The sequence below is a fragment of the Paramisgurnus dabryanus genome, chromosome 5 (genome assembly GCF_030506205.2).
Source record: "Paramisgurnus dabryanus chromosome 5, PD_genome_1.1, whole genome shotgun sequence".
In the NCBI taxonomy this organism is placed as follows: domain Eukaryota; kingdom Metazoa; phylum Chordata; class Actinopteri; order Cypriniformes; family Cobitidae; genus Paramisgurnus; species Paramisgurnus dabryanus.
Genome location: NC_133341.1, coordinates 24,956,536 through 24,983,076, shown reverse-complemented (window position 1 = coordinate 24,983,076; position 26,541 = coordinate 24,956,536). Strand labels below are relative to the sequence as shown.

Genomic DNA, 26,541 nt, shown 5'->3' with positions numbered 1-26,541 from the left:
TACAGTTATTTTATCCCTTTCAACTTTATTTGTTTACGATGGCAGTGGACACTAATACAATTTTAGAGTTAGCCAAAAAAGCTTTTTTCATCTGAAGACCTCTTGACAGAATGTTTAAAAGTCACCCTAAAAAACTTAATTATATTAATACACGCAAAATCAGCACAGCAATCATACAAAACTATAATAATGAGGAATTTTAAGATAAAAGAGCAAATTGTAAAAAAGAACAAAAAATCTGAGAAATCTAAATAATAAATAAGAACCTTCTTTTTTTTAACTGGTGAGTAGTAAGTTAGTTCACCCAAAAAATAAACTTTTGTTATCATTTACTCACTATCATGTCATTCTAAACCTGTATGAGTTTCTTTGTTCTGTTGAACACAAAAGATTTTTGGTAAGTGGTGGTAACACAGTTCACGGTTCCCCATTAGCTTCCATATAGGAGAAATAAATAAGATAGAAGTCAATGGGTACCACACTGAAAAAATGAACTTAATTTGTTTAAGGTAAGTGGTTGCAATCAATTTATTTATGCTACATTTAAGCAAAAGTTTTTTTTGTAAATGTAGCTTATTGATTGCGACCACTTACCTTAAAAATTGAGTAAATTGTATGATTCTTTTTTTGTTCAGTGCATTAACTGTGTGCTTACCATTTATCAAAATATCTTCTTTTGTGTTCAAGAGAATAAAGAAACTCACACAGGTTTAGAACAACATAAGGGTGAGTAAATGATGACAAAAGTTGTATTTTTGGGTGAACGCTTCCTTTAAGATGAAACTTAAGAGATGCATATATCCAATTTGCATATCTCATTTCTTCAGTGTGGTCTTAGACCTTTGGACTTCCACTCTAGAATAAGAGTCAATTTTAAATTATCAGCGTTTCTGTTTTTTAACCATTTATCATCGGTTTTGCAGTTTATTTAAATACTCCTGACATAATGTGAAATTTTAAGTAGAAAAATTACATTTAGCCTACATAAGACTACTCATGCAGCTTTTTAGGAATATAGCATTTTTACAGTGTACTTGCAAATTAGATAATTATACTACTTTTAAGTGATAAAAGCTTTACATTAAAAAACATGAGTTGATAACTTGCGTTGCTTGACATCTTTTTTAGCTTGCTGGAAACTAAGGGGCGACCCCGATTTACTTGCAAGATTTGATGTTTAAACGTTACAAATTACACGATAATCTGAACTGATATGATCTTGGAAAGGGTGTCCTCAGATGTGCAGGAAAACATTGCTTTCCTTATAATTACAAATGAACCCTGTGGGGTGGTTTTCCAGACAGGGATTAGCTTAAGCCAGGACTAGACCTTAGTTTAATTAGAAAATATAACTAGTTATAACTAGTGATAGACCGATATATCGGTCAGATGATATATCGGGCCGGTTTTTGCGAGTTTTAGGTGTATCGGCATCAGACGATACGTGGCTGCTGTGTTCGCCGATAGTTTTTTTCCGGCATTATTTACAGACAGAGTGCTGGAAGCTGCAAGCGATTGCAAGTCATGTGACAAAAACAACCAACATTTCCATGACAACATCGAAAGCTCGGCCTAACAGCTGATCATAGCTGGACAAAGTGGGTTTTTATTTCTCATCTCTATATGTATTTGTAGTAGTAAAGTGCTAGAAATCAATATCATTTTCTGATAGTTTCTCATCGTTGTGGAGAGTGCAGTTCATGGTTCCACCCTCATCTGTTTTTATTATTTGTTAAATATAGTTTTTTTTAAGTTCAATAATGTTACTTTTTAAAATTGAGACTTGTAACATTTGGCATCATCGTGTCATTTTAATAGGCATGGGCCGATTACCGGTTTCAAGGTATACCGAGGTTTAAAACAGTCAAGGTTTCAAAACCACTAAAATGTTCTGTGATACCGTCTCCAAGGTATGAGCTGTGTTTATACAAAATTCATTAAATCATGAAGTCATGTGATTGATTTGATGTTTACATTTAATATATATTACGAAAATATTATATATGTTTTGAAAGCATATTATAATTTAAAGGCTTTATTGTACCTGGCATTTGAAAATAACACATTTTAGTGTTGCAATGGCAATACCGCAACACCGTGAAACCGTGGTATTTTTGCTAAAGGTTATCATACCGCCAGAATCTTATACCGGCCCATGCCTACATTTTAATGATGTCAATTGAGTGAGCAAAAGCAGTATCGGCTCCAAATATCAGCTCAAGAAAATCGACAGCCTGTATCGGTCATCGGCTAAGGCTGATGAAACAAAAATCGGCATCGGCACAAAAAAAAAAACAATATCGGTCGATCGCTAGTTATAACAAACATGCCTTACTAAAAACATTACTGTGTCAATTTTAAGGCAAAACAAAGGGCACTGACGCATTTTAAGATATGTCAGTGCAAGTTGTTTTCAGTTTGGACAGCTCTTACATTTATTATTTATTTTAGTCTAGGAATTTATTTTAGTCTATAGGTTTATGCCTATATATACACGTTTGTGTGTGTGTGTTATATAACACAAAAGCCATAAAATATGAAAGAATCAGAGAAATAATGAGATGAGCAGTGAGGAATTTACTGAAACAAAAAAATCGTAGAAAGAAACAGAGCTCTGTGTGTCTATGTTGAGTCAGAGCAGATAACTAGGCCAATGGTAATTTTCATGTATCTTCACTCCACAGTAAACCAAACTAAAAAGCACAAGACCCAGATTCTCTGTGAAATCACACACACTCGGCCGTCATGTTGTGTTTAAACAGAGACATGACCTCGGGATGATGTAGACCTCATGCCTAAAACCCATAAAGAAATCTACTGTAGAGCACCATTCACTCACACATCACTGGTTTCTTGGCTCACATTATTAATCTACGTTAACAACTTAATAAATAAATCTAAAAGACCACACAGACATATTTCAGCACATTTATTCAGGCAGTCTCAAGTGAGAATAGGAGATCCCTGAGGGATGGGTCACTAACATCAACCCTATTCATTATGCTTTTAGGGAAGATTACAGTCCTGAGGATATTTATTATACCAGAAACAAAAACTGCTCATATTTTTGGAGCCCAAAACTGAATGAATCTACAGACGCCAGTCATTGTGATCTATCGAAATACATCAACATTACAAATTACCCTGGAAAAATAAGCAAAAAGTGATGAAAGGGCTAGCCTTGCTTTAAAATCTGATCCACGCACACATTTTGCTCTTGTGACGAGTGGTCAAGTTGTATTATGTACATGGTGAAAAACTTCAAGAAGAGCAAAAATGTGCAAAGACGTCACGGTGAGTAAGTTTCTATGACTCTGACCTGTGAATCAGAGCGCCGGTGCGTAAGGAAATAGGTCGCGTCTGTCATGACGAAAGATGTTTGCTGGCAGTCACAGGTGTAATGAGTCTTAACATATTGAGATGCCTTTTTACATATGTCAAAGCCTCAGGGTTACATCCACATCGGGCAAATAAGGAGGAGGAATATTCTGGAAATTTCCTCTGACAATCCTAGGTACGGTGGACATCGAAATCAAGCTAACTCTAGCTTTTTTGAATGGTTAAAAGGGTTGAAAATCAAATTCAGACATGGTTAAAATAAATCTTAATTTATGCTTTTCAATCTGAACCAGCTGCTTTGATCTTGCAGATAGCATAAAATACTACGTTACCAGCTGTCAGACAAATTTGTCAATAGTTTTATTTGTTTGTAACTTATTTATTAACTATTTTGAAAGTTGATCTCACAATCTGATTTTAAAGCTTATCTGACAGGCTGCACTCAGGAATTGAGATTTACTGACCACAACAACAAACATACAGAACGCAAACTTTAAATACAAAGAGTGTAGATTTTGTTCAGTAGAAGAAAGTCGATACAAATTTAATCAATCCACGAGCACAATGAAACCACAGCACCACCTTGCGGCTTGGAAGCTGCACTGTTTGTCACAGTCTCAGAGTTCAAGGCCATTATAGCCGCTGACAGGCCGGTGTTAAGCCTGCGTTTGTTTGTTCTCGATTTGTGTGCACGTGTCTTTTAACAAGTTCACTCCACATAGATGTAAGCCGAGTTCCCTTGACAGAGTGAACAGAGAAAATAAGAGAAACTGAGACGGCTCAGTCTTCATGGATGTTGAAAAGCTTGGCCACCTCATTCAGATCTGCATGCTCTTCTCCATCTTTGATTATCTACACAAACAGGAAATAAAGACAAATCAATACATCTGCACTTATTCATGTGGTAGATTAATTACTTAAAGGGATAAACTTGTATAAATTATTCTGTTCTGCTGAACACCAAGGAATATATTTTGAACTGATCATGGGCACCATTCACTTCCATAGTATCATTTTTACCCACTATGGAAGTCAGTAGTGTCCCAGATCTGCATTCTTCAAAATATTTTACATGTACAGGTTTGGAACAACTTTAGGGTGAGTAAATGATAACAGGATTTCCATTTTTCCAGGTGCAATGATGCTAAACATTTTTCCATCTCACCTTCCTTGCGATGGGCATTCTGTTGAAGACATTCCACAGGACGACACCAACCACCACTTTGTCCCTCAGGTAGAAAATCACCCCTTTTCCATAATCTTCTTTCTGCTGGTTAGGAGGGGCAGGAGCTCCGGCTTTCACTGTTGATGCGACTTCCTCAGTCTCGCTCTCTGAGCGGATTCCAGTACCTGTGACAATGGAGGTAAAAATAACATGAACTTCATTGATTTGCACTGACATACATAAATGTTGTATTTTTGAATAGAGGTTGACCGACAAGTTTTTTTTTCTGGCTGATATTTAGAAATCGGGGCAGCAGTTGGCCGATTTATGATGCAGATTTTCTTGGCCAATTCTTTTGTACATAATGATCAATTTTATTTTGATGGTCTATTTTTATTGTCTTTTTTTCATTTATACTGTTAGAGGGTTCCCACACCTTGGTTAACTTCAAATTCAAGGACCTTTCAAGGACTTTCCAGGTGCAATACCCTCAAATTCAAGGACTAAATGTGGGGACACTTTTCAAGAGAGAGCAAGGTTAAATTGTGCTACCTTTTAAGATACATTGTTACAGTTCCCTTTGGAGGGAACTCGTGCTGCGTCACTGCGGTGACACTTTGGGGATGCCTCCATGGGTAAGTGCGTCTAAATGTTTATATCAAATTCAACCAATGGTGTGGCTTAACGACAAAGACAGGGTGAAGCGCGAGCCATGAAGTATATCGCTATCTAAAATATTGCCAAAGACGGTGTTACAGGAATCATGGCAAGGGAGACGTAGCGTCTCGTTCCCTTCTCAGGGAACAACAGTTATATACATAACCCGAAACGTTTTCATGTGTCAAACACAACTATGCAAAAAAGCATTTTGGTATGAAACAACATTCGCATACAGAAGATATAAGCATTTAAAGCGAACAGTTTAGCAAGTGCTCTTAAAACGTTTCGAATTTTTATGATATTATCCTACACTACACAGGTGGGCAACTGTAACGCTTAGTTGCCTACAGACGTGCCTTTTAAAATATGCCAAAAATCGTCCAAGTTATGGGCCGACCGATCCATCAGTTGACCTCCATTCTGGATCAGATTTTGCAAGTAGTAAATTTATTGATGCTACACATGAAGTGGTAAATAGTGGTAATGATATACATGCTAGCAAATGTTTGTGTTTGAGTACCTGATTGTTCTGTGGCAGCTTTTGGTGTGTCCTTGGCTGTGGCTTTAGCAAACACTCCTACGGTTGGCAGACTGCTGTCCACTATACCGATGGCTTCATACCCCACATCTGGCCCCAAATCACTCCTGTAGTCAAGGACATATATTGTGAGTGTTGAATTATGGACAAAAGTTGAAAGCACAGCAATATTATAAACACAAAAAGACATCAGAGAGCATTTACATGTAAATGTCAAGTCTATTGGTTGATTAGAAAATTTGCTTCTCTGCTCAATTTACTTACTTTACAGTCAGTAATGTGTGTCAATGTGTTAAAGCTATAAAAGCGTGTGCATGCATGCATACCAGAACATGGACTGATGCCAGTATGGTTTGTTGGCTCCTGTCATGTTCTCTCCAGCCAATCGGCCACTGACCACAGCATGATCATGATGCTCCACACGCCGTCGGCCCAATTTGATGTCATAGAAACAAGCAGCATCTCCCGCCTAGAATGCACACGTGCTTCAATTACAATTAGAGTTTCATAACAAGAACCAATACTGTAATACTGAAGCCCATGTTAGTGTTTATAAGATAAACTCTACACCTACCACCCAGATATTGGAGCGGGCCTGGAGCTCAGCATTCACCCGGTACCCTCCGAAATCCGAGTCCACCTCCAGACCGGCTGATTTGGCGAGCTCCACGCTGGGCTCCAAACCAACTGCCGCCACAATGTGGTCTGTCTTCACCTAAAGGGACAATATGCATTTGAGTTGATAACATTAACCACCATTGATTCCAAGCTAATGTGACCATAATGCAATAGATTGATACTCACATGTCGTCCATCCTTCAGTTTAATATCAAGTTTGCCATCTTTGTAGGTCACATTTTTCACCACCGCTTCTGTCATTACATTCACTCCCTCTATGAAAGGTAGAAGGGTTAGCAGTGCTAAACTTTAAAACATTAAACGGTTCAAACTGGTTTCCTATACGTTCTGGCATTGGTCGGAGACAATGTTTCAATGTCAGGGCGATAAAACAAACAGAGCAATGTTTCAATGCCAGGCCGATAAACAAACAGAGCATTGTTTCAATAGCACCACAGTGCCTGCATTTACACTTTTAAGGAAAATCAATGTACAGTTGGTTTTATTATAGCTGTCTTTTCATATTTAATCTAAGATGAAAGACTTTTAACTCTAATAAAAAGGTTCATCCTCTCACCTCTTCTGACTTTCTCTGTGGTCCAGTTACTCAAGTATTCCGGAAGAACTTTTCCCATGTTCCCCTTCTCTGGATACATCTGAATCACCTCTAAACCAATATCAGTGGCTACACAAAGATACAACAAAATGCAATTATATGTACAGTATTTGTTACATCAACCCATTATAAAAAAATACAATTATTTATATATAAAAAAATTTTGGACTCACATCTGCGACCGATGGCACATGCCAGCTCGCTCCCCAGAAATCCTCCACCAATGATTGTAATGGATTTCACCTCTCGGGAGATCTTCTCTAGAGATCTAAAATCTTCAATCTTCCAAAAAAAGCATATGACTGTTCAACTTTGGAACATACAGAGATATGTACAGTGTAATATAAAACAACTCAAAACAGTAAAATACATAAACCCCATAGAAATTTACATAATGAGTTTTCAATGTCTTTTTACACTAAAAGTGGAATGCCCCCAATTCACACGGCAGGATAATTAGGCCGATTTTAGCCCCGATTCACCCCTTCCGACAATCTTAAGGATGCTCCGATAATCGTAAAATAAACTGATCAGATATTCTTGCCGTGTGTGGTGTGTTTAGACTGCTCTCGTCTACTCGGAAGCACCTCGGGACCGCTCCGATCTCAAATCGGGGATATCCAACATGTTGGATTTTTTTTGGCCTGATTTCTTCTCGTGTGTGGTGTCTCCCGGGGACAAACGAGCATGCAGCCTGTGGACTGTGACGTGTAGCCAATCAGAAAGCGAGGTGACGAGGAAGCGAGGATGTACCGGTGTCATGTAAACAAAATCACGGGTCACAACAACTCACCTCCATTTCATGATGTAGCAAGTATAGTCCATGCTCGTGTTGTCTTGTCTTCACTTCTTTGACCATCGCCTTTTCTTTTGAGAACGTTTTTTGTCGGTTAAAAACAAACTGCAAACTATCGCCACTGCATCCTCTTCGTCCGCCATGATTGTTTACTCTGAAATCACGTCTGATCTCGAGAGATTTTGCGAGATTTCCCGTCTGACCTGGGACTGCTCGGGAGTCAAATCGGTTCGTGTGTGATGTGTTGATTTTGCCATGTGGTGGCGCACCACTACCTGTACGACCAAAACTGTTAGACCCGCGATGTTTTATCGCCGTGTGTGGGGTCTCTCAGGGTTGGAAAATCGGCCGACGATTTTAAATTCGTACCGTCTGAACCAGCCTTAAAGGTCGTTCTCTATCCTCACACACTGCGAGGTCATTTTTAATGAAAAGAGATAATGTGTGCTGCTGATCTGAGGTTGTATGTATTAAAGGTACAAGAGCTTATCTATGGTTTTAACTCGCATTGTAGTATCTATAAAAACAGCCTCTGAAAACTAATAAAACTCAGTTTATTTTGAGGCCTTGTGTTGCCAACATACTTTCCTAAAGAGGGTTGTCCTCTTCTTCACCTCCTCTCCTGCCCTTTCAACCACTTGCAGGTTTCTAGGCACCCCACCTAAGACAGACACACAGTTTGATTATTTTATTTGGTATGACCAATACTTATTAAAACAACACAACATCCAAATATCCACAATACTAAAGCTACAATACAAATAATGCAAATAGTGCCCACCCTATAAATAATTAGGCTATGGATAGAGGTGACATCATCTTCTCCAAACATGCAGACTGCAGATACATCAATGAGTGTGTACCAACGTGTGTTTATGTGTGCTTTACCTGTGGCAATGAGGCACTTATCATAAGAAATCTCAGCACCATCACTTAGTTTGACTTTATTTTCCCTGACGTCCATGTGAACCACCTACACCACGGACACAAACGCACAATTAGAGTTATGATCAGAATGACTCATCCATATAGTTTTGCATTAGTGCAAAAAACACTTCCTACTCTTTACTGTGCTCAGCAATTTCTTATTCATTCATTGGAAAATTTTATCCGGGCATCCAGATTAGTAATACTGCCGGAATCAATGCAGAGGCGAGACTTATGTGTGTGGACAAGAGTGGAGTAGAGTAGTGGCAATGTAATTGTGAGACTATTTTAGCAAAGAAGCTATATCTTACTAGCTGAAGGAGAACATTGTGTATAAACTAAAAATGGCAAAAAATGTCTGTGAACAGGACTGGTTAGTGGTTAGCTCGGCGTTAGTGACAGCAGTGGCTTTTCACCCGTCACTCAAGTGGCCACACCCTTAATTATGCTTAATATAATTTAAACAGATGAGTTACAAAAAATGTACCCCCCTCACAGTTGTCACACTGACCAAAAACACTTTTTGTACCAGGCTGTAAACACACTTTTCTGCAGTAAAGTTGGACATTTTAATATGGGGGTCTATGAGGATTTACTCCCTTTTAGAGCCAGCCAATGAATTGCAATTTAAGTCATTTCCTGTTGGGTTCACGATAGAGATCGGAAGGTTGCAAATATAAGAACAGAATACAGAGTGAATTCTGAACACTTTTTCCACAAACTTTTTGGGCAACTGTGCGTGCAGGAGTTTCTCACCTTACGACCAGTGAGAACAGCCACACCCCCATTCTCCACCTTAGCAAGATCTATGGGATCGACGTAGAATGTGGGAGGCTGGAAGTAGATACTATAAAATACAAAAGTAAATAATAACAATTACTGCATGTGGTCTCATCAAATTTTCTATGGATTGCAGACCCTAATGAAGTAGAAACTATGACATCAGATGCAGGTGGGTACACACAGACCTCCTCTCTTTGCCGTTCCACTGTTTGAAGTGCAGCGTTTCTGTGACTTTGGGGTCATCGGAGAACCACAGTTCTTTAGAGAGAGGGGGTCTCATGTAGGGCAGGTCAGATTCTTCAGTAATGATCAACACCTGTATGTGTACCAAGCACAAAACTTAAAAACTTCTCAAACCTTGAAATTGATATTTTTCTTATAGTAATATCAGCTTTATATCAGCTTTGATAAAAATATCTTCATATCTATCATATATGGACTTAGCATTGTAAACTTTAGAAGTGTGTTGATACATAAATAAGAACTAAAATAGGCAAAAATAATGATTCTGCCTATTGCTATGCTCAACATCACGGTGTGACTCACCCTGGCACCAGGGTCACGTGCCCGAATGGATCTAGCTGCAGCGAATGAAGCCGTGCCTCCACCTATCAGCAGATAGGAGGCGTGTTCAGGGACATCTGGATGAGCAGCGGTGGGTTCAAGGGGCACAGCAGCAGAAGCGGGTTCAGGAGTCGCAGCTGGTTTAATAAACAGCAATTTAGTATACAAATAAACAAGCTTTTCTACATTACATTACATTACACAACACATTATCATATTAGCGTAGAAGTGCCCTCAGGAACACAGCTAGATGAGGGGAGAAATTAGCATTTTAGTAAACATTTTACCTCAGGTTATATGAAAATTAGGCAGCAATCTGGTTTTAAGTGTGTGACCTCATACCATTAGCGTTATTCATTAGTGTTACAACAGTCACACTTGACCAAAACAACTTTCAAAGAATGAAATGACTGTGGGAAAGCAGATAAGGCCTTCAACGAAGTGTGTAGACAATGATGTTTCGAAAGACAAGTAAAAATTATCTTAAAAAAAAAAACAAGGGAAAGTTTTCAAAATTCAAAAATATAATCTAGAAAATAACATATAAAAAACAGTGTAGTAATGGAAAGTTTGAAATAGGTGCCCATTCATGTGAATTATCACTATCCTTATCGCATTGTGTTTAAATAGCTCCCATCCAGTTAAAACTGGACTCTTACCACTCTCGGAAACGGGTGTTATCTCTGGGACATGTTCAGCGATGGTTACAGATGTGGGCTCTGCTTGGTAATCCCAATGTAAGAGGAGAACAAAGATGTTAACCTCAATTTTGAAATAATACAAAAAACGGTCCTCTTTACAAAATCCTGGATTTCCATGCAGATGTTTCAATCTTACCACTCTCAACTAAAGGAGCTATGGGTTCTTCACTCTTTATCACTTCTGGAGCTTCAGATACGGCTTGTTCCACGGCAGGTTCTGGCACTGTCTCAGTAACGGGTACGGTTATGGAGGACTCCACAATGGGTTCTGTTACAATAGGTTCTTCCGCAGGAGCGGGTTCTTCGGGTTCCACGGCGGACGCTTCGGCAATGGGGTCTGATTTCACAGAAGGGGCAAAATAAAAACGTTTGACAGAGCATCAAAACAATCTTCCACTCTATATCCTTTTGCGTTTGATTACACTGACTCTCTAGATGCTTCAAGCTTCCAGATTTGCTGGTGATAATGAAAAGAAACGATGACAATTGAAGAAGCTTGAAGAATAATGGGTTATACAAGTGGGTCATTTGGATGAATGAAATCTTCCAGGACCATGGTTAAATTTGTAGGGTTTGAAAAGAAAAAACACAAAGAGGATAACGGCAACGGGTGGATGTAAAAACATCAAGTGAAGGTAAATGTGTCAAAACTCTTGCATTTTCTGGGTTCAGGTTCTTCAGGGACAAGATCAGACTCTGCTTCATGTTACAATAACGCACATCAAACCTTCTTGAAGTGTCTGCACATCATATTCTCTGCTTAAGATGTTCTGTGATCATCTCTCAGACTTATTTCCTTTATATTCAACTTTTTCACCAAAACTCTTGCTAGTGCTGATGGTCCTGTATTTATCGATTCTGCAGTAAGGTCCATGTTGGTTGCCATCAAAAAGTCCAACTGAGAAACATTTAGCAGCAAACCGCTTTTCTCCAGCAGCTTCATTGTGTAAGCAGGGTACAGGTGGATTGTCTCACTGTTTAAAAATCTATATTTTATTTAAAGTGACAAAGACAAAGTAAGACAGTGACTACAAATCAACCGTCTTAAAAACATCTTATAGTTAGTGAGACGAATGGTTAAAGAAAAGAGAAAATCCCATCGGTGTTAGGTCGTTGGCAAAGACGATGTGTGACAGAAAGACAACAGACTCAAACACATGAGGCGTGACAAGGCAAGAACTTAGGAGAACATCCCCTAAATCCAACCATTAGTGAGCCCAATTGAAGAAAGAATACATAAAAAAACTTTACATCTGTACCAAATTATTTTCTTGAAACTTGAGAAAAGGTATTAGTGATAAAAACAATGAATTTCTCTTCAGTTGGTTGGGTGAGGAATGTCAATAGAGTTACACACGACAAACCACACAAACACAAATTAACACACACTTGACATGGAGGAAACCATTTTCCACGTAAAGGACAAGTTTGTAAAATGTTAGCTCTAACAGTTTCTGGCAGGTGCCTTCCACAAAAGCTATTTGGAAAGTGCATAACATGTAGTATTGTTAATAGAGTTTAAAGGTGCCAAAGAATGCATTGATAAAATATGTTAAAAAAATCTGATATTTACATAGAATGTATGTGACTTTATAAAGTGCGAAAATGATTCAAAGACATGTCTATTTACAAACCTAGGTTTTTTTCTCTTGAAAGAAATGGGCTGTTATTACCTTATTTAGAAGGGTCATGAATAATAATGTTGAGCCCTGCTCTGATTGGCTGTTTCACAGCAAGGCTCATGTCAGTAGCTCACATTTAGTAAACAGACCTTATGTGTGTTGTTTTTTTTGCTTGTTATATAAATAAACTACGTTTAAAGTACTTTGTTGTTTTTATTCTTAGCGGAGTTTTCCGGAAGTTACGCGTTGACCATGAAAGCCACTTGTTTATGTTGTTACCGCTGAAACTGTCTATACGCTAGCATATAGTACTAAATAGCATATAGCGCTAACTCAGCAGTCACAACTTTTTTAGCACTGTAACAACTTTATAAATAATTGAATGGGGCATACATCACGACTGTAACGTCACAATCGGTGTTCTATTGAGATTGGCCTGATTGACCTGTCTTTTGCATGCACAAGGTTTACATAAGGAGGAAATAATTGTGTTTGAGGCTCACAATATGTCATTACCATGTACAGAACTCTTAATATTCATCTTTGCCTAGGTAAATACAGTTTTACATTCTGTGGCACCTTTAAAAAAGGAGTAATACAGTAACATGCAGTGTCCTAATCTTCATGCAAGCTTAAATCTGAGATAAACAATGATGCACATGGTAGTGATGCCAAAAGACAAGATATTACAGGAGACAAAACAGTCTAAACCGCCTGCGTTGTACTGAGAAAATAAAGTTATGAACAAAAAGAATGTTAATAATTAATAGCACATTTCAAGTCAACCTTTGCTGTTTATCCGGCATGACCATAATAGCATTTATATAATAAATTAATCTAAAAACTAAAAAAAAATCTCTAATCTTGTTTATAATATTACATTACCTGAAACTACAAAATGCTTTACATCAAATGTATTCAGGATTAACTAAATTATGGCAAGTAAATACAAAATTTAAGGTACCGGACTACAAGCAAGAGTTGACTTTGGCTTGAACTTAATAAGTCTGGTATGAATACATTTGTGAATACATTTCTAATTTATCATGGGATTGTAAAAGCAGAATTTAATATACTCTTCTAAGGTTTTACTGAGAGACAGAAAGTTCATAACACGTATTAACAACTCAAACAGTGAGTGCAGTTACTTGTATTTATATCAATACAATATAACAAATATCCCAGTTTACATCTATATTAAATAATAACAAGGAGAAGCAACTAAAAAGAATAAGAATATCACATATATTCACAAGCCATATTGTTGTAAATCTGACCCAAAGCTCTACATAACATGTTACATAAGTCATTATTTGGAGTAGGTAGAGTTAAAGATTTTCCAGGATGCATCCTACAGGGACTTTTACTGCATGAACAGAACATTCTGTGCGTGTAAATGCACTCACCAAGCATGCCAACCAACCCGCATTTGCCTTTGTGCATCCCATTAATTTAGGCAAATTAAGACCACAGAGCACAAGCACATGACACCTCAGGAAATATTCAGCTTAGTTAAAAAAGGGATTTCTCAGAATGTTGAAGTGAGACATTTTACACATAACTGGCATATGTATTCTAAGCCTTTTTAATAAATCAGCCAATGAGCAGGTAGTGGAAGTGCTCTGTGTTCAAGATGCACAACACATGCATGTTATAAACGCATACAAACAGAATGATGCGGTTAAAATAATAACTTACCTTCTTTTGGTTTTCCCACAACTACAGCTGAAAAACAAATGACAACATAGCAGTGACTTAACTCATATGCTGCTTCTAATTACACATACATACAGTACACTGCATATAGCAGTAGGATTAAACCGAAAAGTTTATATTACAGTTTAATTAATTGTTTTTGGCTATATGCAAGAGACACACACAAAGATATTTATTAAGTTAACTAAAGCACAATTCAATAATTGCTAAATAAATGACTTTCAAGGGTTGGGGAATGTATTTGTTGGTCACAAGTCCAACATGTGTGACTAATGTGATCACTTACCCGCAGCCTTAGCTGCCTCTAGCCCTTGTTTTGTTCTGGCAATTTGCATCATTCGCTCATTATACCTTTCCTTGTCTCTCGAGACAGTGCGGTAGGTCTTCAAACACAAAAACAAAGAAATAATACGGACTTGAAATTCTGCAACTCTAGGAATCATCTGATAAACTTTTGGATGAGCAATGCTGCAATGATGCTAGTTTAATTCAAGAAACTGTGTGGGAAAGCATAAATTCAATCAATTCTCCAAAACTGAAGCTGATCATAAGGGCTACTCACATAAACACCTGCTCCCAGAAATGTTGCTCCAACCAGAACAAAATAAAGGGTGTTCTCTCCGCCCCCTCCTGTGGCCCCCGATGACATCTGGGCCTTCTGAATGATCTCCAGTCTTCTCCCATGTCTCAGAACTGAGATGTCAATCATTAAAACGGGTTATTTCAAAGTAATACATTTGTAATACAACTTTAAAGATGTCTTTTTTTAAGTTCACTCAGTTAAAAATGATGCTAGTTCTTAAATAAGGCGAATCTATCCAATTTCTTCAAGACCCGAACCTACAAAGAAAATGTTTACACCTGCAGGTCATGTCTTACTATTTCCATAGCCACGTGTTTTACTGAATGTGTCTATTACAAACCATATTTTGGGACAGTTTTACAAAGTATTTTAACTTTTTTTCTTATCTGCAGACGTGTACTGGACATTGTGGCCGTTCAACACCATACCAAGTCAGACCTTGGCCTAAATCTTATTAACTTACGACCCTTCATGTACTGGTCCTGAAAAAATACTGTAGCACACTTAAGTATTTATTACTATATTAAGTTTTAGTTAATTTTAGTATATTAACTACTACACATTGCTAATGTATACTATAGTATTATGTAGTATTAACTAATACACTGCAATAAATACTGTAGTGTAACGTTACCTCAATATTTACTATGGTAGGGTTAAAAAAACAATATAGTATTTGGAATGTAAGGTTTACTGTAGCAAATTGTTACAGTTTAAATATCTACGTAGTTCAAAAACGTGGTTACATATCTACGTCATGAAATAACTTGAACGATGGGCATTAACCCAATCGTGAATCAAAAAAGTTTTTATTAAAATAGTGCCATTGATTTAAGCAATCTAGCATTTGGACAGCACCTCTTAGCACGCATCAAACTGGACCGTTATCATACACAAACATGGTCATCAGTGTCTGTAATGGAGCAAATGTTAACGCATTTTTGACAGACTGAAGTGAACAGACAGCGTCAAGTTCACAGGTGAGCCGTAGAGCCGCCGACTTTGCCGCTATTTCCAACTTGCCTGATTTCCTTGTATTTTGCAGACACAACGTGGAGGAGGCCCGGGCCAGCGGAGCCAGTTTATTCCACACTGTCTTGCACTTAAACATCGCTGTGTTCCGCGATAACGACAGCTTCTGAAAGTTTACCGCCACGCTCACCGTACTGCACTCACACAAGGCCGGAGACCTTCTCAGGTCATTCAGCTCCTGCTAGCGATTCCGGTCTCAGCTGACGGACCGCCCTCTTCTCGCACTGATTGGCTGAGGCACTAACCGATTATTCTTTGATTGGTTAGTGTATCTGCCTGTTACAATAGATCGCTTCAGTCAGCGATGATTGGCTATTTGTAAGGTTCGTTTTAAAGACGCCACAGGTCGTGTGACAAGATACCGCCCATTTATGTTATGCTGTACGATAGAAGATTTTTTTTTCTTTTCTTTGGCATGCAACGGAAAATAATTTAAACAGAGAAAATGTTGAATTATATGTTTTATCTTTTTTTCTCTTTTTTTAAGTAATCATTCATTCATTTCTAGGTGTGGCCTAGTTTTTCCAATACAATTTTGGTTTGTTCATAGGTTGTATCTGACACATGTCATTTACTGTACTAAAAGAGGAGGGGCGGTGATTTTTTCAGGGGGACTTTCCTTCGAGGAAAACAAACTTATGTGCGGAAGAGCGCAAAACAGTACAGTACACAGACCTTTGACTCTGTGGATACCAGCCAGACGGGATAGGTTACTTTCGTTTTCTGTCATGCGAATATTCTGCAAAACACGGTCGAAATATGACATCAAACCTTCAGATCAATCCCAATTATAGCCAGCTGGACGAAACAACTTCAGAAAACAAACATGCACGAGGACAGTTATTCTTTTTGGTTCTGACTTTATTATTAGGCACGGAGACGATTATCACGGCTTTTCTGCTTTACAACTTTTCGGAGGATATTCAGAAAGTGAGTGAAATATGTTGACTATAGTGTCTTCAAACAAAGAAAATATTACAAATATTTAACTATTATGTTATTTTGTCTTTAAAAGACAGATCAAGCAGGTAGAGATGGAGGATATCCACTGCACTGTCTCTCCACAGATCTTACCCAACAGACAGATCAAGTGGGAATCGCAAGTTGTGACTTGTTTAACGAAGAGCTGAAGCGAAGTTCACAGCAGGTATTAAAAAAAAATGGCCTTAATAACCTGATAACATTTTTTAACATCAGAAGTGCATAATTTTTAAAGTAAAAATCTGTAAACATTTGTACAGAGGTTGTTGTTGGACATACAGAATTCACTGCTGGAGACTTTAGGAGGTAACTATATTTAATGCTTTTTCTTAAATGCACTACAATCCCTGCTAAAACAATGCTTTTTTAAATGGTTTCCATTAAAATATAACTAAACGATCACCCATTTACAATTCAAATAAACACTTGTCCCTTACGAAAATTAACCTATATAAAAAAATTGTTAACCTATATAAAACAATGGTTTTACTGCAGTTCCGATGGTTTAAAACTGTAAAAATAAAAGAAAAAAGGTTTAAACATTGTGGTAACTATTTTATGGAACCATGATTTTTAACTGTACACTGTAAAAAGTAAACGTTATATTAAAAAAGCTTACATTTTTAGGTGTTGCCAATTTTATTTTTACCAATTGTAATTTTTTAAATATTCACCTTAAATTTTTCACTTAAAGTGAGAAATGTAAAGTTGAAAATAAAAGTAGATCCAGCTTTCACTTTTTACTGTATAGCAAAACCATCGTTAATTTTATTAAGAGTTTTCATTAAAACTAAATACAGTTTCCAACCATATAAATTAGAATTTATGCGAAAAAATAGCTGCCTTAAAATTATATCAAATTGGCTTTAAAGTCATTTCAAACTTGCGGTTTTGACTACATTTTCACGTATCAAATTAAGCAATTTTAACTTGTTTTTAAAAGTTATAGCAACTAATAATATAATCGAAATTTTAATTACTTGCACGACCAATTTAACTAAACCCAAATACAAATTTAAGGCAGCTATAAAAAATGGATGTTTATTGAAGTGATCGTATTTTTTCTTCTTAAGAACACAACATCACTGATGTTTTCAAACCAGCCGTGCACGTGGGAGCAAAACAAGAACTTAACCAGTTCCAGGGGCTGCAAAATGGTAAAACCTTAAGACAATGTGGGTTGTATTAAATCTATTATTAATATATATATAAAGGCTATTGATCACAAAATTTCGCTTTGTCAGATGATTCTGCAGACGGAGTTCCTGCACTGCATCGTATTCAGTGGGATAATAACATGAGCGGTCACATCAGTCAGGAGGGCTTAATGGGCCTCAGCCCTGACGGAGAGATTGTGGTACCACAAGACGGAATTTATTTTGTTTTCTCCCAGGTTCATTTCGAAATACAGACAGGACAAGGTCTGTACTTTACGAGGTACTTGTACAAGAGGACAGCGTCATATCCAAGGCGAGTAATGCTCGCAAAAGCAGTGGTCAGTCCGTGCTCAGGCGGCAGCTCCGGTGTACAGCTTTATTCCAGTCACCAGGGAGCGCTGTTCCGCTTAGAAAAAGGCGACAGGCTTTCCCTGTATGTGCAGAACATAAGCGCTGTGCGCTTTCCTCAGGAGGCCACTTATTTTGGTGCATTCATGATTAACTGACATTGCTTTTGCTTTTTATACATGTTTGACAGGTATACGTGAAATTAATATTAAAGTTGCAGTGTTATACACATTAAAACTATATAAAGCTTTCAAGACGTTTATATTTGCACTTTTATTGCAAGTTCATACATCATGGATGTTCTCAGTGATTTATTCATGTGCCTTTAGAGTACACACAGAAACAGATCCTGACCTCATATGAGATATCCTTGCAATTCTGTAGCTTATTGTTTGATTCTCACACAATTCTAAAAAAAGTTTGGATCTGCTAAAACTCGTCCGATAAAAATGTCCAAACTTAATATTCAAAAATAATATTTTTTAAGACCCAATGCATGTTTTCATATTAATTGAGCAGCTGAATCAGTTGTGTGACTTAGTAGTATTGCAACATGCAACTATTGTTCTAAATGTTCTTTTATGTTGCATTACATTAACAATGTCTTTTTGCGGACTGTATTTGCGACTCCTGTGCATTATTTCTGCTTTTTGTACCATTTGTGGTGCATTTTCCATAAACTGTTCTTTGTAATGGCTCTCATGCACGAAATAAATAAAAATCCTAAACTGTTTGAAAATGTATCCAAGAATACTGTCAGCAACACTGGACTGTATGTTACGTGTAGTAATGAATTTATTTCAAGTTGTTGTCTAGAAGGAAGGCGTTATTTAGAGGACAAGACAAAATCTAATGTCTACAATAGAAAATAATACAGCTGGGTAAAAAAAAAAAGGAACATAAAAACGAAACAGTTGGGGCTATACAATTCTGAGGGTTCACCTTGGGCCCGTTTCCCTGCACAAATAATAATTTTCTTGAATGCTTTTGAGTAATAATTGGTCTACAAGGAATCGCTGCAAAGGTCTTTCACACCAAAACCAGGCTCGGTTAATATCTGGACAGAGCCCATGAGGCTCTTGGGAGTGAGAGAAATTTTAGCAGGTAACTTAAAACTATTTCATTATACGTTTAAAATCTTAGCTTTCACAAATCCAATTGGTGAAACGCACACACAGGCTCTACAAAAAACACTAAAATGTTTACAGTATGTAAAAAAAAAAAAAAAAACAAAGACTTTTGGGTGATCGTCTCAGAATCGGCGGCGTTTGTTGGCTCCAAAGTCGACAGGGGGTCCGGGACGAGGGAAGGGAAGAGGCAAATCTGGACTTCCGGCAGATCCCTGCTAAAAGAGAAATAAGCTTACACCGTGTATTTTCTGCATGCTGTATTGAATTTTGTGTTTGCAGTGATATGTACCTCATTGGAAGTCATATTGGTAGATCCTGCAGCTGTGGGATTCCCACTCATCTGGTTCCTGTTCATGCCCATTCCCTGACCTTTCCCGCAAGAAAAAAAGCAGTGCAATTCTTTAGGCCCTTGCTGTGACACTTTTTGAAGTGATTTTAAATAACTCTCTTAAAGGCGGGGTGCACGATTTTTAAGAAACGCTTTGGAAAAGGGAGTGTGGCAGAGTACCAAAACACACTTAAAGCCAATCAGCAGTAAGGGGCGTGTCTACTAATCGACATTGTTGCCTGGGTTGCGAATGTGTGTGGCGGGTCTATCAAAAAGGTCCAGATTCTATTGGGGTAGGGGTGTGTTTGTTTAGGGGATTTCAAATGTCAACATTGGCTTTCAGAGATCATGCACCCCGCCTTTAACTTCAAAAGTTCAGTGTGTCTGCATTGTTTAATTAATCAGATGTGTATAGGCTGTCTAAAATTCGTTCTCACCTCCCATATGCATCCTCATATCTGGATCTCTCTGAAACAGCAATGTACAAGTGTCATTTATGCAGCAAATATCATTTTAAACAGAGTAGCAGATTGTATATGTCATGATTGTGAATGTTTGAACTCACTTTCTCTGGAAAGTTGCCCCCCTGCCCCTGCTGCCTCCTCATCAGGTCCTCGGCATGGGCGCGGAGGTCCTCTTCTCTCCTCCGGCGCTCCTCCTCTTGACGCAGCTCCATCTGCTTCCTTTTCTGCACCTCCTGGTTGTGAGCTTCCTCCATCCTCCTCAACTCCTCCTGTCTGCGCAGGAGATCTGAAACAGGAAGAGACAATCTTGGTTTTAAGTTTTTTAGTTGGTATGTCACCCTTATTTGATGCACTGTTGTTGACTTATGTATTGCGTGAATACCCAGGACTGATGCTGAGAACAACTGATGTATAAAAAAAAAAACTCAGTAAACAAAGTTTGAAAAAGTATACTCTGTTGCACGTAGCATAGTAGGTTTGACGTATGTAAAATACTTATGTCAATTTGAACCATAATGTTTTATGACAATGTAGCAAGACATGCAAGTTTATATAGGCAACTTTTGCTATAAAGCTCGCTCACCTTGTCTCATCAGCATGACTTGATGCTCGTGTCGCGCTGCCTCCATTTCAGTCTCGAGTTTCTCTTGAGCCTCTTTGATGTTTCGCTCCACCTGTTCGTACTGTTGCTTCTCCATCTCCATAAGGGCCTTCCAGCGCATTGCATACTCGTATTCGAACGAGCCAGGCTGGGCAAACCGCGGTGGCTGCTCACGTTCTCTGTAAAAAGATACAAGTTAAAAATGAGATTTTCTATTGACAGCATAGTATCACTTGCATATCAAACATAAATGAGAATATAAAGACAAACGCACTTGTGGTACAGGGCATTTTTGCTAATAAGCCTTTCAGGAAGACCCTCATCTTCATCCACCTGATCCATCGGCTCAACCATAATAGGCCGGGGGAATCTGAACAAAGAGAGCAAAGTCAGACGCTCAACATCTATGAACATTAACCATAGTCTGTGTATCAGACAAGCAGACTCACGTGGTGAGGAGATAAGCGCCATCTGTGCAGCGATCCAGAGCTTTCCTCGCAGACGGTTTGTTGGCAAACTCCACAATGCCTTTCCCAGATGGCCTGCCGCGGTCATCTACGATGACGATTGCTCGTTCGATGGGGCCGAACATAGCAAAAGCCTCCTCCAGGAGCTCATTGGACACAAACTGCGGCAGGTTCTTGACCGAAAGAGCAGCACCATGTGTGGCGAAACGCACACGGATCTGTCGACCACGGAAAGGGGTGTCGTCCAGTTCTGCTTTTGCGATGTCAGCGAGCGTCTTTGTTTCCTAATAAAGAGGGTTAGTCAAAAACGTCCACATTGAGGTAATATTTTCAACAGGTTGCATTAGTCTTTTCTTTTTGGTGAACTTATAAACTTTTTTAATTTTAAAAGAAAAATGCAACCATATGATCTTTAATTGCAGTTCTAAAATGTAAAGAGGGTCTCGGATTAAAAATAAAAGTCAAACCAGGTACTCAAGTCAAACTGGACACCAACATGAAGTCTGATCTCTGGTCAAACTCACCAGTCTGATGAAGCCAAAGCCTCGTTCCTTGTTGATGAAGATCTCTGATGCTTTGCCATATTTGGAGAAAAGCTTCTCCACATCATCCTCCGTGGTTCCTGCAGGTAGGTTTCCCACAAACAACCTGCTCCTCTGCGTGTAGGTCTTCTCTCCAGGCTTCTTGAAGTTCTGCAGGTTTATAGTAACAGCAGCACCTGCAAAAAAACAGCTTTAGGGGCAGATCACACCAAACACAGTTATGGCAGTTGCAGGCACCTTTTTTGAGTGATCTTATATGGGCAGTAAGCATTATGAGCACTAAACGCCTTGTGTTTTTTTCCCATTGTCCAATCCAATGAGGGAAGAGGCGGGCCTTCCGTTGTGGTGACGGAAGTTTACAGTTGTTTGGAACAACCGGACTGCACTAGGGGTGATCCCGAATAGCCGTAGATTCGATGCATCGATAGGAGAAGCCTGATTCGACTACCAATCTCACAGTCGAATCGTCGCAGATGTGTTATGAAATGAGCATCATTCAATTTTGGCCATATATGGGTGCACACATTATCTGATTTCACATATAACAGCCTTCTCCAGATATAATAATACACAGCAGGGCTATTCAATCAGTTTGTCATGGGGGCCAGTTCATGAAAAGCATCTCAAATGAGGGGCCGGAGATATATCAGTGATGATGACTACATTTTCCCACATTTACACAGTAAATAAACAGTGTTTTATGCAGGAAATACATCAAATAAAGTTAAAATAGCCACAGAGTCCGTTCTCCTTAACTCACCACTGTCAGTCATCGTGTCTTGAGAAACAGATGCACGTGCATGAACTCGTAACTGTAGGGCCCATTGTCTAACTAACTAAATTTATTTTAGAGATGTCTTTTTTACAGACTACATAAAGGGCCGGATCAAATTACCTATGAAAATACGTCGCCATGCGTAAAATGCGTCGACGCTTCGCTGTTTCTGCTCCTGGCAGTGTTATCCATACATTGATTTGTTTGTGTGCGCCACAAAATCAACAATGGCCGCAACATTTAACGTTACATTTTTTATTTTCATTTAAAACGGCTTCATTTATTGTTGTGCGCGCTCGGTGGTGCCTCTCTTGTGCACGCGCGCTCTCTCTCTTTCTCTGCGTGAAGCCCCTAGACAGCGCCTCTACATGACACTGAATGAAAGAATTAAAAGTTGATGTTACTGGCGTAACATGTTGATGTTACTGGCAGAGAAGACGACTGATTCGAGTTTATCATGAAAGATTAGCAGTGTTTTCCCACACAAACAGGTTATGTGCTTGTGTGCGAGCTCTCTCTCCTATGCCCGCGCATGCCTTCTGTAGTAACTCTGTGTAATGGCAATTGTTTAATTTGCGCCGAATTGTGAGTTGTCATGCCACCGGGTTGAAGGTTGCTGCTGCCAGCACTTATTCAGCCCCACTCGCGTAATTTGCCGGCTTTAAAAATGTTAGCGCAGAACGCACGGGTTGCTTTTCAAAGCGCTCGCCTGTGAACACGAGTTTAGATTCAGATGCGTCTGTATTTGAGGGCGTTTGCCGCGCGTCTAGATGCGCGACCTGATACGAACGGCCACTTAAATGAAAATGAGACAAATAATGAATGATCTATGAATAGTTATATTATTTATCGTCTTTTGATAACAAAAACTTATTTGATGCAAAACTCATCAGTTTATTTAAAACGTTTCATATGAATATAATGTTTTCTTAAGTAAAACAAGTCCATTCAATATTTGTTCTTTTATGACACAAGGTATTTGGCAATGTACATGATCCAAGTACTAAAAATTAAGATAAGGATTTTTAATTTTTCCTCCTGTTCCTCTGCATACTTGATAAATCTTGCTTGTGTATTGTATATCAGGAGTTTCTAAACTTTTTCAACGCAACAGGTAATCTCAAGACCCACCATTTTTTAAAAATAGAAATATAGGGGAAAACACAAACACATTTGTTCCCTTTTAGTAGCTTTTGAATATGTTTAATTGAATAATATAAAAATACCTTATCTTAGGGCTGCAAGATTAGAGCAAAAATCATAATTGTTTACTGTATTTGCATTGATATGGAAATTATCTATTTAAAAAATACAATGAATTGCAAGGATGCAGAAAACAGTTCACTATTGCACACTTATGTATAGGCTACTGAGGATTTAACTGTATTCTTTTAATATAGTCAGTCATGAACTAAAGTGGGCCGGTCTAAGTCATGAAACTCCAGGGCTAAAAATGAGTCCCACTCCGGCCCTGGGTGGTTTCCATTAGCTTAAGCCAGGACTAGACCTTAGTTTAATTAGGAAATATAACTAGTTTAAACAAACATGCCTTACTAAAAACATTACTTGTGTGCATTTTGAGGCCAAACTAAGGGCACTGATGTATTTTAAGATATGTCAGTGCAAGATGTTTTCAGTTTGGACAGCTCTTATATTTATTTTAGTCTAGGACTAGTCTAATCCCTGTCCGGGAAACTGTCCCCCATATATATCTGACAACAGAACAGATAATGTGTGAAAATAGCATTCAGTTGTGTTAAAATACAATAAAACAAACAATAACTGTCAGATCAGACAGAGAGTAGAAAACAGATTATCCAACAGATTAAATAGCTAATCAAAAAAAGAACACTGTATTAATAATAAAAAATAGTCGTTAGACTAGTCGACTAATCGGAAAAATAATCGCTAGATTAGTCGACAGAAGAAATAGTCGTTAGTTGCAGCTCTACTGTACATTTTGGATTGCTTTCCTTTGTATCGATGTTGCGCTATTGCGTGCTGGCCATGCTTGCGCATGCAATTTAGCTGAACGGGCTAGGTGCTCTGAGTCTCATATTTAGGAGTTCATCAAACTAAACAGACCCCTCGAAAAACATCCATTTTTTAAATACGTTTTTAAAATGTATTTAAAACAGGTTATCTTCAAAAGTTAAACTACAAAACAGGCAAGCTGTTTCTTTAAATTTCGGCGATCAAACGGAAAATATCTGCACCGAACCTATATTTATGCCTGACACGACTGTCTTTCTTGAGATTTAATATTATGGTCGGTGTTCCCTTTCAAATGATAGCAAAGAGATTCCTGAAATAAATAATATAAGAATCATCTTTCTGTATTTTAAGTGAATACAGAGATGATCAAAGTCAAAGCAAGCAAGCAAGCAGGTATTTCTGTGCTAAATACTAACGCGTAGTGTCTATAAAATCATTAATTTCAGTGTTTTTCTTGTTATAAATTAATGTTTAATGAATCGTATAAAAAGCTTAGTTTTTATCATTTACAGTAACAATCACAAATTATGTGTCATTTCTCATTTGTCGTTTTTTTTGGTCATGACTGCTTTGACGCGCTAAATCTCCAAATTAAATAAAATCACTATGGAAAGATTGGACAATTCTGATTAGAATATGTAAATCCTTAGTCGAGGACACCCCTAGACTGCACTCATTCATCCTTTCCTGCATGTTTGTGCACCTCTCACCCTCGATCAAGGTTAGAGCAAGCATTCTCATATTTGCTAATATGACGGTTAACAGCAAAAGAGCGCTCACACTTTAATATTTGATTGATAGGACAGCTGCCCTATTGGTTGCCTAGCAATATAAAAAGCCACGGCGCACTGCTCTTTTTTAAATTGACCAAAAAAAGGCAGTGCCTTGCGTTTCCAAGCGTTTAAAATGCATTTGTTGTGATTGGCCCCTTAGTCGATAGGATCATTTTGGGCTGCTCTGGTTAACATGGGGTAAATGCACCTCACTCTATAATTTAGTTGATTGAAAGGTAACCATCATAATAATACATTCGAACACATGCGTCCAACTGCAACACCACTACTGCTGATTCCACCAAGCACCAATCTGATATCTGGATCTGACACCAAATTTGATACTTTGCATTATTCATGGCTTTTAGTGTTAAGATTGGAAAAGGGTAAAAAAACACCATAAAACCACTTCAATCAGTGCTATATTTCATATTTAATGGTCATATAATAGTTGTGTGCCGAGCAGAATAAACTTTAAATCCCTTTGCAGTCATTCTATATAATTCAAAAAAAATTCCAGATTGACTTAACATTGCATGCAGTGGACAATGTTGCTGTTATTATGTGCATCTATACAAAATCAAATTTCTGGCCATTGGGGAAACTCTGTCTGGATGAAACACGTCACACATACATAGTAATTGGAATTTAAAAGACTAACAAGAAAAAAACAGCTGGATGCACAACTACACCCAACGTTTATGAACCTGAGTGCTGATGTTGCTTACTTGAGCTGCTTGGATCTCCAGCATCAGTATGCTGTCCATTGCTATCGGTTCCTGACGGCTTCCTCTGTTGTTCCTGCTGGGGGTTGGGCTGTTGTCGAGGACCGTGGTTCTGATCTGAACGAGCTCCTCTGTTTTCCTGCATCTAAAAAAGAATAAGGTTGACAAAAACGCTTGTAAACGAGAAAACCTTCCAAGTTAAAAGCATAAACCTTATTATTTTGTCTGATTTAAAGAGGACTCGCGGAGGTTCGTGTTAATGGGTACCGATATCGATGCCTTAGCCGGGCGAACACACTCTCAACAGAGCAAACAACACAGCCTGATATCTAAATTATATACGATAACATGTTTAATCAGAATTTAAAGCACACATCGTATGCAGTAAATATGAACAAATACTGACATCCAATTACCTTAAGAAAAGCGTTAAATCCGATCCAAAAACACGCGCAGCGTCGACCACAAAGAGGAGAGAGGCGGAACGCCGTACACAGCAACCTGCTGCCTGTGCTGACCTCTCATTGGTCAGCGGTCCCTTTTCCGGCGTGAGCATTGCCGTTTGTTATTGGTCTATTTTGCGTCAATTAAATGA

At 38.3% G+C, this 26,541-nt stretch overlaps 3 protein-coding genes across 6 annotated transcripts; 1 reads left to right on the top strand and 2 right to left on the bottom strand.

The window, feature by feature from the left end:
* Nucleotides 1-2,914: 2,914 nt before the first annotated feature.
* Nucleotides 2,915-15,872, bottom strand: aifm1 (apoptosis inducing factor mitochondrion associated 1). Of its 3 annotated transcripts, none has more exons than XM_065250560.2 (19): nt 15,652-15,872; nt 14,608-14,738; nt 14,332-14,428; nt 14,028-14,054; nt 10,844-11,044; nt 10,666-10,728; nt 9,989-10,143; nt 9,628-9,758; nt 9,416-9,506; nt 8,621-8,705; nt 8,317-8,393; nt 7,110-7,218; nt 6,898-7,005; nt 6,507-6,595; nt 6,277-6,417; nt 6,029-6,171; nt 5,685-5,809; nt 4,505-4,689; nt 2,915-4,191 (listed from the first exon to the last, which is right to left on the bottom strand). In XM_065250560.2, the coding sequence occupies exons 1-19, from the start codon at nt 15,737-15,739 to the stop codon at nt 4,120-4,122; spliced, it is 2,118 nt and encodes a 705-aa protein (XP_065106632.2). In that variant the 5' UTR covers nt 15,740-15,872; the 3' UTR covers nt 2,915-4,119. The 3 variants fall into 3 exon arrangements, with proteins under 3 accessions (XP_065106632.2, XP_065106633.2, XP_065106634.2); XM_065250561.2 differs by having other exon boundaries at nt 10,666-10,725; XM_065250562.2 differs by lacking the exons at nt 10,666-10,728; nt 10,844-11,044 and having other exon boundaries at nt 15,652-15,871.
* Nucleotides 15,873-16,089: 217 nt separating this feature from the next.
* On the top strand, nt 16,090-18,769 carry tnfsf10l4 (tumor necrosis factor (ligand) superfamily, member 10 like 4). The gene is made up of 5 exons (XM_065250567.2): nt 16,090-16,590; nt 16,676-16,807; nt 16,902-16,947; nt 17,715-17,798; nt 17,886-18,769. The coding sequence occupies exons 1-5, from the start codon at nt 16,420-16,422 to the stop codon at nt 18,302-18,304; spliced, it is 852 nt and encodes a 283-aa protein (XP_065106639.2). The 5' UTR covers nt 16,090-16,419; the 3' UTR covers nt 18,305-18,769.
* A 154-nt stretch (nt 18,770-18,923) lies between these two features.
* nono (non-POU domain containing, octamer-binding) lies at nt 18,924-26,475 on the bottom strand. 2 transcript variants are annotated; one of them, XM_065250565.2, is made up of 10 exons: nt 26,363-26,475; nt 25,950-26,091; nt 21,661-21,854; nt 21,119-21,420; nt 20,944-21,039; nt 20,652-20,848; nt 20,170-20,354; nt 20,042-20,072; nt 19,566-19,645; nt 18,924-19,491 (listed from the first exon to the last, which is right to left on the bottom strand). In XM_065250565.2, exons 2-10 carry the CDS (start codon nt 26,089-26,091, stop codon nt 19,399-19,401), a joined length of 1,320 nt encoding a protein of 439 aa, XP_065106637.1. In that variant the 5' UTR covers nt 26,363-26,475; the 3' UTR covers nt 18,924-19,398. The 2 variants fall into 2 exon arrangements, with proteins under 2 accessions (XP_065106637.1, XP_065106638.1); XM_065250566.2 differs by having other exon boundaries at nt 18,924-19,488.
* Nucleotides 26,476-26,541: the final 66 nt, after the last annotated feature.